Source organism: Cantharellus anzutake (assembly GCF_015039405.1).
Source record: "Cantharellus anzutake strain C23 chromosome Unknown EI90scaffold_49, whole genome shotgun sequence".
Lineage (NCBI taxonomy): Eukaryota > Fungi > Basidiomycota > Agaricomycetes > Cantharellales > Hydnaceae > Cantharellus > Cantharellus anzutake.
This window is the reverse complement of record NW_024066999.1, coordinates 284,422-297,238: the sequence shown is the minus strand read 5'-3', so window position 1 is coordinate 297,238 and position 12,817 is coordinate 284,422. Positions and strand designations below refer to the sequence as shown.

Here is a 12,817-nt window from a genome sequence, read left to right as displayed (position 1 = left end):
TTGAGACCTTTTGCTTTGGCTAATTCGCGACGGACCTGTGCTAGTTCCCGCTCGAGATCGGCCGCTCGCTCCGATGCATTGATTGACGCCGCTTGATTGGAGCCTAGGAAATATTGCTGATCTTCGAGCAGTTCTTCCATTGTGGGCGTTACAGAAGGCTGATTGTAGAACAGATGTTACGTCACAATTCAGCAATTGTAAGGACTTGTTAAACTCACAAGTGGTGCTGGGACAGGTATGACCAAAACATCATGCGCTTGTCGTATCTTGGGGTCTTTCATGCGATGGAAAGCAGTGATAGGCCGTATAGAAATGTTTTCATTTAATGCGGAGGGATTGCCAAGGTTTGCGTGGCCCATGAGGTCTGGCGGTTTGAGCATCGTTTGCAGATCGTTGACCTGTATTCCCCTTATCGAGGGAGCAATTTTGCGGATGAGCTGGTGAGATACAATGTCGTAGATGTGAATGTCGCCCAGTGCAGTGCCGACAAGGAGAAAGGCACCCGTCATAGATATGACCATTGAAGTCACGGCTGATCTGGTAGTATGATGAGACATGATAATGCAACTGGACTAGGGGAAGCGTGGTCATACCCCACAGAAATCAGTCTTCGCTTTTCAAGTTCATCAAGCTCAACCCGCTCAGATGTACCGAGAGAATCAATCTTGTGGTGACCGAGCTCATCTGTGTGTTTTCGAAACAGGTTGATTTGATGGATATCACCATTTGGTGAGGCCGCAAAAATGACACGCTCCGTTGAGTCCATGATAACTCTTGTAATTGGATGAGGGAAGAGGAAAGTCGTAAGGAGAGATCGTGAGGATATATCCCAAAGCTATGACCATGGTCAATCATCAAACATGAAAATAGATCAAAATCAACTTGCCTTGCATGTGTTATCTATCGAGGATGTAATAATACGGCTTTGTGAGTACAGACCAATGCCACAGTGGATATCAGTCACAGGAAGAGTGTGATCCGAAAACATTATGTAGGGAGCAGGAATCTCATGTTGCATTTGATTATCAAGTAACCTGCGATCGGGTGAGCCCACAGACATTGTTCGAGAAACCAACGACACCTTGACATTAACCAAACCGCAACGCCGGCATCCTCGCTAGCAGTGACAAGTGCAGAACCGTCCGACGTAAACTTCAATACATTTATTTTACGATAATGTGCATCAAAGGTGTTAAAGAGTATCCCTGAAGCAGCCTGGAATGTAACAGTTCGTTAAAGGAATGTCCAGTTCGAATAGTATAGGGACTAGCCTCCCACAGATAGACCCTCCCATTTTGTGTGCCCCCCGCAACAAAGTCGCAATTATGGTCCGCAGCAATGCAAATCAATTTTTCAGGAAGCACAATGCGGAGGTGCAATTGGTCCTGAACAGACCTGCGGTTAGCACCTCAAAGCCTAATGCAGTGAGCGTATGACATGGACCTTTTGGTAGGAATACACATTCAGAAGGGCTTTGTCTGACTGAGCTGCAAGGATAACCCCACCTTGCTCGTCAAAGGTTTCGATTGCAACTGTGCATTGTTGGTTTGCAGTCGTTTGCTTCAACGAAAACAAGGATGCGCCAGTGTTAAGGTCATGCATTGAGATGAAACCACGTCCATTGCCAGAAGATGAAGGCGCCATAGATGCTAATACTACTTCTTGAAGAAACATGTGGGCTGCCCACAGCACTCAAGATCAAAGCAAAAGTTTAAAATTCTAGGTTCGCAGTGGACCCGCGGAAGCAAAATCATACCTGAATTGGCAATAACCCTGGCCCTCCATGTCGGCGACATCGTCCTCCACGGAAACCGTCATCGACTGGGATGAAGCAGCTGTAAATGAATGGCTCGCTACTCTCGGGTTCACCCAATACCAACAGCAGATTTTTGGTGGGTATTCCATGCTCGGGCAGGCATAGCTCATCTTGCCACTCAAATCACTGACCATGGATTCCGTAGACCACGGCATATCCGGAGAAATTCTCTGCCTGCTTGACCATGATGGGCTGAGGGAGGTCGGCGTTCACTCGGTCGGCCAACGACTTACCATCCTCCGCGAGGTCTACCACTTGAAGGTGGCTCATGGCGTTCCCATTGAACCTGAGCATTATGTGCCGCCCTGTAAGAATGTGTATGAGCGCTCCTTTGCTAGCCACATTTTCAAACCCGTTCGATAGCTGAAGTAATTGAAACCGCTGACCAAGAGGGCGTCTCACTTGATCGCTTGCATGGAATGATTCATGAATTAGGTACGAGCAGGTGGCATGGTTGTCTAAGCCTGGTATTGACACATCTATCGCTCAGCTGAAAGAACTAGAATATTGGAGGAGGAGAACCGGAAACTATATGACAGTTTGCAGTTGTGCATAGAAGAAATGACAGCACTGCGGATATCAAAGGTCAGTCCGCCTCATGTTGTTATCGCAATCTTTCCCATTAGTATGATAAAACCCGAAATAGTTTTCAAATGGTCGTGAGCCCGGCATCGTGAAGCAGCCGTCGTTCCGGTGGGCTGATTACAGTCAACCAACACTTTCACCGACTCGAGCTGCTAATGACACTACCCATGAAGTATCCCCTCGCCCTTCACCACAGAAGGTGGAGCATGATCCATCATCCATGGTATGAACCATTCTTCTTCATGCACTTGACATCTTTGAATTTTCAATGATACGGGTAGTCAAGCCACGCGCGACGTCCACCGCAGACCGCTCCAGTTCCTGCCAAGTCTGAGATCAGCCGCCCAACTATAGATCGTACTCAATCTAACCCCACTCTCAATCCATCAACCCCATCTGCCTCAAAACTCACACAAAGCCGAGATGCAAGTTCGAGTTCAAGCTCCACAGCAACACCGACAGGGGAGAACCAGTTCAAGAGCTTCAAAGTGAGCTTAGATGATCCGTGTTGGAAAGTCCTTCCCGCTGCGCTCAAGAAATACAAGATCAGCGATGACTGGCGGCAGTATGTCATGTTCATCTGTTACGGGAGTACGGGTATGTCCCCTACGCAACGATTTTGTATCTTCTAGATGGTATGGGTGTTGATATTTGTCTTAATGATAGAACGCTGTCTGAGCTATGACGAAAAGCCCCTCTTGCTATTCCAGAAATTAAAGGACGCGAACAAGAATCCCGTTTTTATGTTAAGGCACATCAAGGATATACGTTCTCCCATTGCTGTCGCGCAGCAAAAGCAGTCTATGCGGATTCGTGAGGCCGTTGCCAACAATCTATCCCAGCTGCCAAAAGGTGCAAACGCCGCCCAGAATGCTGTCGCGGCAGCGCCGTACTCTCGTAACACGAGACTGCATCAGCCACCAGTTTTACATCCCGTGAGCGTCCAGGCGCAAGCTGTGAAAGCCGCTAATGCGCAAAACACGAACGGGGGCGGCGCATCTTGGCCCGAGACCGCTGACTCACAGCCTGATTCTTCACGCGGCAAGATACAAAGTGGGGATGAGCCAAGCCCTCATCCCGATGTAAAAGATAGTTTAGCTGCAGCTGCGGGTGGCACGTCTTATGCTATCGCCATATATCCTTATTTGGCCGAACAGGACGATGAGTTTAATGTGGTAGTGTGAGTGATGCCTTCAAGGTGCCTACACGCAGTTTTGAACTCAGTTCCTTCCAGCGATGACACGTATATAATCCTGTCTAGGCGGCAAGGCTGGTGGATTGTCCAGAAGGATCCCAGTGGCGAAGGCGTGATTGATGACAAAGCTCCAAAAGGCTGGGTCCCCGCAGGCTGCCTTCTCGAAACTCATGTGCCCACCGCATTGGCTATATCTGAAGCAAAAGCTGCAAACTCTCCTTCGCGAGCCACGGGATTAAGTTCTAACGAGTCTCCGGCGACCGCCCATAAGTCTCCCATCCTGCCATCGAAGATTATATCAACAAGTTTCCCCGGCATCGCGCTTATGAACTACCCTGGGAGGGGTGAGCATGAGCTAACACTAGCGAGAGGAGATGTTCTTCGGGTCTTCAAACGATATAACCACTGGTCCTATGTAAGCCGCAGAATTCGTGTCCATCGGAACCTTTGGAGTTGATTGAATTTTTACAGGCAATAGGAGAAGACACAGGCGACCGTGGTTGGGTGCCGAGTTGGTTCGTTGGTAAATATACACCTGGAACCACGCTCCCGTCGTCAAGCATTGTTCCCCCAACTCCAACTGGCACCCACGTAGGTGAATCGTCCACTGATAGCTCGGAGATTGGTGAGCGTTCGGCTAATGGGAACGGGTTGTTGAATGGTTCGCCATTAAGTCCCGCATTCACCACTCCACACACGAAAGGCGGCTCGGTCCTTCCCATCTAACTTCCCCAATTGTGTGAAGAACATATTCGTTAGCCCCGGTGTTGTCGATATGTCTTCCCGCATCTGTACACCTGGGCGCTTCTTGATGCATCCCTCGTTCATTTTTCGTTGCCCTCTGATTGACATTTTCCTTTGTATTTTCGCTCTGGATCTTGCTCACTTTTCCGCAATCCATATGCTCCCCCCCATTTTCCTTGCCGAAATCATTACTGGGCAATACATAGTTGATGCTACCGAAGCAACTGACGGACATGCACAGCTGGAAGCACTATCAGCTTCGTGAACATGCAACATCTGGGTTGCCGAGTTGGCGCTCATTACGTCGCGATCCTCCTAAACGAAACCAACCAATGGCCAATATATACCTAGGTAGATCGAGTTGGGGGATACATTTTCAATTCAGCTATACATGGAGGTGAAGGAGAAATTTGGGCGCGAAATTAATTTGGGAGTATCCAATGTACGCGATAGTCAAATTTGTATGTGCATGAAGTGAGCCCATTCACAGAGGGAATTAGTGATGCGTAAAAGATCATCTTAACCATTGTATAATACGCTCATTTTTAACATGATTAAAGTTGTGTTTTACAACGTGGTCCATTGCATTTTACCAGGATCCCTTTACCACGTTAAAGGATGTAGATGACCTGTTTTCTAATGATTCTCCACCATGATAACGAGTGTAAACGGTCAATTTACAAGGGTGCATTTTGTAATTTACCAGTCGGATTTCGTCATTTACAATGTTGTTAATTTGGTGAAAAACGTGGTTATTTATCGTCATTTACGACTACATTTATGGCGATATACAGCGAAAAATCTAGGCTACAGTTGCGATGATTTGAGTGAGGAAATGAAATGCCAATTTGAGTGACAAAGAAGAGCTGATTCGGTAGAGCATGAGGCAGGGTTGAAACCTTGGAAGCATGGAGTAGAGTGTGAGCAAGAGATAGAGTTGAGCATCAATCCGGTACAGTTCAATCTTGATATATGCTGATTCAGGGTAACCTAATGAAAGCGAGGGAAGCCTTGGACTGAGAATAAGATGGCAGAAGATCAAACCATAAGCGGACTTCAGCCCTTGCGCGCAGCTTCGCGAGGCACAGGACGGGGTCTTTTCTTCTGAGATTGAGATGGGCCGGGTTCATTTGCAACGTCATTTCGGGTATTCTTCTTTCGAGGTGCTGCCATACTGATGGCCATGGGGGTTCCTTTTTTCGCAGTAGAGGTAGATGGCATCAAGTCCTCCATTGTATGGACTTGGTCATTGTTATCGCCTTCGAATTCAGGTTGTTCGGGTATGGTATTGTTTCCTAGCATAATGACACATTAGCAACGTAGCAGAAAGTGGGAGAGGCGGACTGGAAAGGAAACTAATGTAGGCCAAACTACACACCACGAGGCATCAACCTTTTCCTTTTCTGCTCACGTTCATCAGAAGGATTGTTTCGGGTATTCTTTCGAGGCGCTGCCATACTAACGGCCACGGAGGTTCCTTTTTTTGCAGTAGATGTAGATGGCATCAAGTCTTCCGTGGCATGGACTTGGTCATCACTGTCGTCTTCAAATTCAAGTGGCTTGTGTTTATTGTTTCCTAGTTGTAAGGATACGTTAGTAAGGTAGTAGAAAGGGGGGAGAGCTAGACTAGGAAGGAAACTGAGGGCGCACGGGGGGGCCAGACTACACCACGGGTGGATGCACGAGCCTTTCCCTTGTGAAGGTGGCCTTTGGCCGATGTGTTAACGTTTGCTGGGGATCCTAGCCCTTGATCTTCTTGGTCTTCAGCAGTGTCGTCATCATAACTCTTGTTGTCATCTTCGGCATGAGCACTTGATGGATTCATTATATCCTCCTCCTTCACTTCAGCAGAACCCGAATCTGATGATGAATTTATTTTCTCTGTAGTTGACAGTGAGTGTGTACCCCAGACTGAGAATTAAAAGTACGTACTTAGCAACCTGCTGTAATTGCCTCGTGCATTGACTATAACGTTCTGGACCAGGACCTCGGCAATCCAGCCCCCCTCATACTCCTCTTTGAGGTTGGGATACTTGTTGAAGATCTAGGGAGGATCCAGATAACAGTGTTACATGCAGAAGTAAGTGTGACATGCCTTTTTGAGTATCTCATGCCGCGCCAACACAGAAACTCCTCACCATGTAATTTGCCCAACATTCGGTATTACGGAATGCACCGCAGCCCTGATGTTCCTCTTTCCATCCACATATCAGGCATTGTCGAATGAAATTTGATCTCAACCACTCACCATGAGTACATTATACTGGACATCATTCAATCCCAATGTTTCTCGAGGCGCATACTTTTTACTGTTTTTGGTGCCACGTGGATCGGGAATCTTGATCTTCTAGGCCTAGGAAGCGGGCATCAAGGCTTGGGCAGTGGGTAGACTGACCTTGTTTGTTACAGGGGGCATGATGACTTTCTAGAGGAGAAAGACGCGTAAAGACGCGTAAAGACGCGTCCAGGTAGGAAGCATTTGCAAGATTGCTGTCCATGACTGGGTACGAGTACTTACCTCAGAAGGATATTTCTGGGGGAGTGTGGCTAGTTGCAGAAGGGAGGGGAAGCTGAATCGGGAGGAAATGAGCAGGTTTAGGTGAGTTGCAGAATGTGTGTGGCAGAGAGAATAAACGTACGAAGTGTTGCGGAAATTGCTGAGAACAACTTAGCCCGATCTCAGCGCCCACTGTTGTAGAAGCACTTCACAATCCCCACACTCCACTCATCATCTCCACCACGACATTCATGGAGGACACATCCGAGAGGGTTTGTCCTTGCTGTGGCACTGTTGGTCTCTCAGAGCGCACCATCAGGCGCCATCTTCAGTCTGCTGACCTCAGTGTGATCGACGCACTCAGAGTTTCACCAGAGAGGGAGATCGATACACCTGGATCTGATGCCTATGAAAGTCCAGACAACAATTCAATTGATTTTTCCTGTGATTCCCAACATTTCAGTTCCCCAGACAGCATCAATCCTCACTCCCTTGCACACGACGAGACAGCTGGAGGCCCTGACCCGGTTGACTCGCTTAGAAAGCTGTTTTCTGACCTTTCCCTTGTTATCGAATCCCACCCTGTGCCAGAGATGCTTGAAGACTGCGAGTCTGTTGGCGATGAACTGGATGAACCACTTCCAGTGGACGAAGTGGACATAAATGACTCTGACGAAGATTCTGTTGTGATGGACGAGTCTGATAGTATGGAACTTGACGAGGAGCTCCAGGATATGTATAATTTTAGTAAGTGAAATCTTCCCCTACTCAAAGGCCACTCTGACATTCATACAGACACCGACTCCTTGACGGAAGATGACATAGACTCAATCAAGATGTTCAGCCTCGTCAGTGAGGGGAACATCTCTCGAAAACTTCATGTGACACTGGCCCGGCATTGGGGCCACTGCATTTATCTCGAATCATTGTATAAATTAAATCGAAGGATCGCGATGCTTTCTGGTGTGCAATCTGTCTCGTATGATTGCTGCATCAACAGTTGTTGTGCTTTCATTGGGGACGATCTTTCCAATGCCGACGTATGTCCCTTCTGTCAAGAACCACGATTTGATGCCCACAAACGCGCTCGAAACATCTTCGATTACATCCCACTCACACCTCGCTTCCAGTCCATGTTCTCAAACCCCTCCCTTGTCGAAAAGATGTCATATCGTTCCACCTTCCGATTTGATGAAAGCGTCTTTGAGGATGTTTTCAGTGGCTCGCACTACCAGACTCTCACTTCTGAGAACGTTATCATCGATGGCATCAAATATGCCCACACCTTCTTTAGCAACCCAGAGGATGTCACTCTTGGAATCCTTACAGATGGATTTCAGGTTTTTCGTCGAGCGCGAAATGGATCTGCAACGTGTTGGCCGATCATTGCGATCAATTTCAACCTTCCACCCTCCGAACGAACACATATCTGCAACATCATTCCAATCGCCATTATCCCAGGTCCAAAAGCACCCCATCATATGTCCTCATTCTTACGGCCACTCATCGAGGAATGCAAGGATCTTGCTGCTGGAATCCGCGTGTATGACACACTCCACAACAAGTGCTTCAACTTGCACGTCTATCCCATCTCAGCTCACGCAGATATGCCAGCCGCAAAACATCTCACCGAGCTCAAGGGGTCAAATGCATATTGCCCCTGCCGAGCATGTGAGATTACTGGCGTCCGAGGCAATAATTCTTCTGTTTATTATGTACCGCTCACCCAGCCTCACGTCCATGGGACCAACACCACTGAATGGGACCCCGAATCACTCCCGATGCGCACTCAAGAAAGATACGATTCCATGCTCACTGACATTGCATCTCAAAAAACAAAAACCGCTCGCGACGATCTCCGCCAACAGTATGGCATTTCACACATCAGTGCCATTTGTGAGATTCCATCCATCAAACTCTTCGCCTCCTTCCCACACGAGTGGATGCACTTGGTTCTCGAGAACCATGCAAAGAACCTGGTTCTTCTTTGGAAGGGAAAATACAAAGGTCTGGTTGACAGTAGTGTGCAGTATGTTATTAGCGAAGGGAATTGGATACAGATCGGGCTGGAGACTGTGGAATCATCCTCGACAATTCCTTCTTCCTTCACACGACGCACTCCGAACATCTGGACAGAACAGCACCTGTTCACCGCTGAAGATTATGCTCACTGGTTCCTCTACATTGCACCTTTCGTACTCAAAGATCGATTCCCCTCACGAAAAATTTACGACCACTTCATGCTCTTTCATTCTATCTTGCGAACCACTGTTCAGTTTTGCGTCACTCGACAAGAAGTTGATCAACTTCGAAAGGATGTCATCGCGTACATCAAGGCTTATGAAAAGTGAGACCCACATCCTGTATCCCACGTTTCCATTAGATGTACTGATGAACTTCAGGATCTACTACCAACACAACATTGAGCGTCTGTCAACCTGTCCCCTGACTGTTCACGCACTCCTTCACTTGGCCGACGATATTGAGAATAATGGGCCACCATGCATGAACTGGACATTCGTAATGGAGCGCTGGTGTGGACGATTACTTCCAGCAGTCAAGTCGCGTGTCTATCCATATAAGTCACTGACTCGCCGACAAGTTGCAATCTGTAAGGGATTAACCTTACTTCACTATAATTCCGATTATAGTGATATTTATATTATGTTGCATCACCATAATTCCCATTATAGTGATGTGTTTATTTCTTTATTTATTTGTGCCGAGATATGTAAATTACATATATATACCTCGGAGTAGTTGTAAAGGCCCGGTAGCCTTTTACCTCTACCCCGTTGAATATACAGCACATTAAAGCTTATATTTAGATGGACTACCTGAGGCCTGAGGCGAACGGGGGAACGGAACGTACCGTCCCCAAAATAGTAAGATAACCTTTCACAATCGCTCAAGAAAATGCCATACTTTCTCAGTACAACCTCTTCAAGATCATTCATGGAGAACACCTGGATCCTGACAAACCACGGATGGGTGAGGAAATTTTTGATGAAGGTAAGTCTCAATCGGTGCATTGCTGTTACATCGAAATTTTACTATATTTTTAAGCGCCGGCCTCCATACTTGGGGCTCCTCGCAACAAGAAACACATTCCCAACAATTCCATTCGTCGTAAGATCGCGATCTACTTCACCAACGTGTACAACAAACCCTACCAACATATCATGAAGCTTCTGCCGGAAGTTATGCCTCGCTGGGGGAAGTCACGGATTGTTGGAGGAGGTGACAAAGTTTCCACCCTATGGGCCCAAGAACGACGAACCAAGTACAGAGACTCATCCTTTGTTCGGGTAGGAGTATCTAAATTTTCATAACTCCACTATTGAGCTGACCTTCACTGTTAGTATGAAGTCGCGGTGGACTCCAATCCCCGAGTACGTCGTAAAACCCCGCTTGTGAGAAGGATTTGTTATGGAGAGCTTCATGAGATACTCGAATGCGTCATTCCCCCCTCAGAACTCCTTGGAACAGGGATGCCCACGCGGCACCTTCTTGCCCTTGTTTCGGACAGCGGCGCTTATATGGACGCAGCGTTGACGCCAACTTCTTTCACCAACCTCTCCGACACTACTCAGATTATCGCACTCGCATCAGTCTCATCGGTCTGTGGCCGCTTTCTTTATGGCACGAATTCTCGTCGTTGGGCCATCGTTGATCGCAGTTGCGAGCTCGCAAGGCCAATTTTTAGTGTTGACGATGATGACTAACCAAACTTCGACATTTCCCGTTCATGTCTGACGCTTGTAAAATACATCGCAGCTCAAATACCACGAATTGAGCGGTAATTTACGCAGGGAAGGGTCTGGTATTTCGCATCGTGAGACGCATCTTGTAATTTACAATGAAGAAAATATCACGAAAACAGTGGTAAATGGTCAAAAACCAGACCAAAAATGGTTTTTTACGGCCATTCACTTCCCACAGTGCATTTTGCTACTTGGAATGCATCTGCAGCCCAGATTCGGTGATGGCTTGGGGGTTCTTATTACAGGGTAGGTTCACAGCAGAATCGGGTGAAAGATTGTTAAAATATATAAAGGCTATTTCACGTCAGACTCAGACTTGTAAGAGGCATGTAATTCTTTCTTGCACTCCGTGGTGAGACCGTCGCGCTAAGAGGTGATGAAAACAGGTGTAAAGATGGAACAGAATAAAAAGTCCGCCACAAATCATCCCTATCAATTACCCTACCTATTCCCCGTAGCCACCCGGTAGAGGGAAATAAACGTTGGATTTATAATCAATCAATCAATCCATATTCTAAAGCTGAACAAAAATTAAGCAGGCGGAATGCATCAAGCAGTTCTCGGGGAGAGGAATGGCGACTACATACGGAACCAGCACAAAATATCGGACATGCAACGGGGGATGTCAGTCAAGATAGGCCCGCCAAACATTCTCTGACGAGTCAGAACGTTGACGTTTAACAAAAACAAGCGACGAGGAGGGCGAGCGCAGTGGTCATTAGAGCAACATATTTGGTCGCCAATATATTGAACAAGGATGATGGGCGACATGAGTTGTGCCAATTAATGCCTTAAATATGCGTTATATGATTGGGCAATCGGCATAGATATAACTCTACGCAGGTAGAGAGCAAGGTTTTCATATCTCAGTCCCGTCGACGGCAGAAAAAACGCCCTGCAGAGATACAACAGGCCTGAGGTGAGAAGGCTAACAGGCAATGTCAAGGCTATATAGGAATCAATCTCCAAGGGAGGGCACATAACTAATCAAATGAGATTGGTTACACGCAGGCAGCTTTAAGGTACAAAGGACATAGATGGAGCTGCATTATTCGGGGTCGCTCAGCAGGCGCAGTTTCCCTTGGGGCAATGGCAACTGTAGAGCAATGTTTGAATATCAATATCAATGAGTAACAGGCATGTAACCGCACCCCTCTTTGCAATGACAATGGTCCGCGTCGCAGTGACGGTCAACTGGGAATCCCATAGTCTGATTGCGGGGGTGAGAAGGGCTTGAAGTGGAGAAGATCGAGAGACATACGGTCGACATGATCAAGACTTGGTTTCGCAGTGGAGATTTAGTATGAGAGAGGCTTAGAGGATGGTGATCGTGCGTGGGGGGTACTGGCAATCTTTATACTCTTCCGTTGGTGTGAGCATATGACCTGGAACAATCACGCGCAGGGGTGGATTGTCTTGTCTCATGCTCACTACACTTGAGCTCAGATTCTACAGACTATAGTCCCATCGTTATTGATGTGTTGATATTATCTGAGTCAGCAAGGTAGGTACCACTAGTTCCGCTGCTTCACTTGATCCGCTATCTAATCCTTGATATCTCTGTCCGGGGAATTGAATGCACATCACCGTAGCACTGTGGTTTGGGCACGGTGGCGATTATGCATACTCAACGGCTCACCAGTGCTCTGGACGAGCTTCAACATGTCGAGTCCAGAATCCAAAACTGAACAGGTGATAGTGCTGCAGATTAGCAAGAACCTACACACATCGCATCACGAATAATTGAACTTAGTATATGCGGGCGTCACGCCGCAGCACTTTTTTGCTGTGGAGGGACAGCATACATATCGGTGAGAGACCCAAGAATAGTTGGAATTGAGGATATTTGCGAATGAGCTCCATAAACGTTCCCCCCGGAACGTGCGACGCTCCAAGGTAGTTCGTAGTTGTTGGAGTGGAGGCAATAGACATCATTGATGGCCTGAGCAAACCTCCAGAGCAATTCAATTGACTCGAGCCCTCCACCAAGGCTGCAACCCTCCACCAACCCTCCACTCTCAATTATTCACCGCAATCGCCACAATCACACTATCTTTAGCCTGTGTTCTATTTACGCAGATGTGTTACCTGTGTATGTAATTAGATTATAGATGGGGGCGATGAGGATGATTAAGACAATAAGTGCAGAGCCATGTTTCCCGGGAAAGATCATGGTCACGTTTTCATCGTGCATTGCCCAACATCTACCGCCCATA

General features: G+C 47.3%; 6 protein-coding genes across 6 annotated transcripts; 4 read left to right on the top strand and 2 right to left on the bottom strand.

Annotated features, from left to right (window-relative positions):
- Nucleotides 1-593: 593 nt before the first annotated feature.
- EI90DRAFT_3291620 (uncharacterized protein) lies at nucleotides 594-1,117 on the bottom strand (the record flags this gene model as incomplete). The annotated part of the gene is made up of 2 exons (XM_039067288.1): nucleotides 887-1,117; nucleotides 594-835 (listed from the first exon to the last, which is right to left on the bottom strand). Coding segments are annotated over exons 1-2 (414 nt in total), but the record flags the coding sequence as incomplete, so codon positions are not given.
- Nucleotides 1,118-1,783: 666 nt separating this feature from the next.
- On the top strand, nucleotides 1,784-4,322 carry EI90DRAFT_3018898 (uncharacterized protein; the record flags this gene model as incomplete). The annotated part of the gene is made up of 9 exons (XM_039057272.1): nucleotides 1,784-1,892; nucleotides 1,962-2,123; nucleotides 2,180-2,251; nucleotides 2,307-2,401; nucleotides 2,463-2,624; nucleotides 2,683-2,998; nucleotides 3,068-3,581; nucleotides 3,663-4,011; nucleotides 4,068-4,322. The coding sequence occupies 9 exons, from the start codon at nucleotides 1,784-1,786 to the stop codon at nucleotides 4,320-4,322; spliced, it is 2,034 nt and encodes a 677-aa protein (XP_038912532.1).
- Nucleotides 4,323-5,396: 1,074 nt separating this feature from the next.
- EI90DRAFT_3018897 (uncharacterized protein) lies at nucleotides 5,397-6,756 on the bottom strand (the record flags this gene model as incomplete). The annotated part of the gene is made up of 6 exons (XM_039057271.1): nucleotides 5,397-5,635; nucleotides 5,752-5,916; nucleotides 5,991-6,221; nucleotides 6,273-6,384; nucleotides 6,589-6,687; nucleotides 6,736-6,756. The coding sequence occupies 6 exons, from the start codon at nucleotides 6,754-6,756 to the stop codon at nucleotides 5,397-5,399; spliced, it is 867 nt and encodes a 288-aa protein (XP_038912531.1).
- A 332-nt stretch (nucleotides 6,757-7,088) lies between these two features.
- On the top strand, nucleotides 7,089-7,592 carry EI90DRAFT_3018896 (uncharacterized protein; the record flags this gene model as incomplete). The annotated part of the gene is made up of 1 exon (XM_039057270.1): nucleotides 7,089-7,592. One exon carries the CDS (start codon nucleotides 7,089-7,091, stop codon nucleotides 7,590-7,592), a length of 504 nt encoding a protein of 167 aa, XP_038912530.1.
- Nucleotides 7,593-9,228: 1,636 nt separating this feature from the next.
- Nucleotides 9,229-9,597, top strand: EI90DRAFT_2931073 (uncharacterized protein; the record flags this gene model as incomplete). The annotated part of the gene is made up of 1 exon (XM_039055041.1): nucleotides 9,229-9,597. The coding sequence occupies one exon, from the start codon at nucleotides 9,229-9,231 to the stop codon at nucleotides 9,595-9,597; it is 369 nt and encodes a 122-aa protein (XP_038912529.1).
- On the top strand, nucleotides 9,588-10,769 carry EI90DRAFT_2021511 (uncharacterized protein). The gene is made up of 4 exons (XM_039052445.1): nucleotides 9,588-9,722; nucleotides 9,786-9,849; nucleotides 9,904-10,145; nucleotides 10,200-10,769. The coding sequence occupies exons 1-4, from the start codon at nucleotides 9,666-9,668 to the stop codon at nucleotides 10,560-10,562; spliced, it is 726 nt and encodes a 241-aa protein (XP_038912528.1). The 5' UTR covers nucleotides 9,588-9,665; the 3' UTR covers nucleotides 10,563-10,769.
- Nucleotides 10,770-12,817: the final 2,048 nt, after the last annotated feature.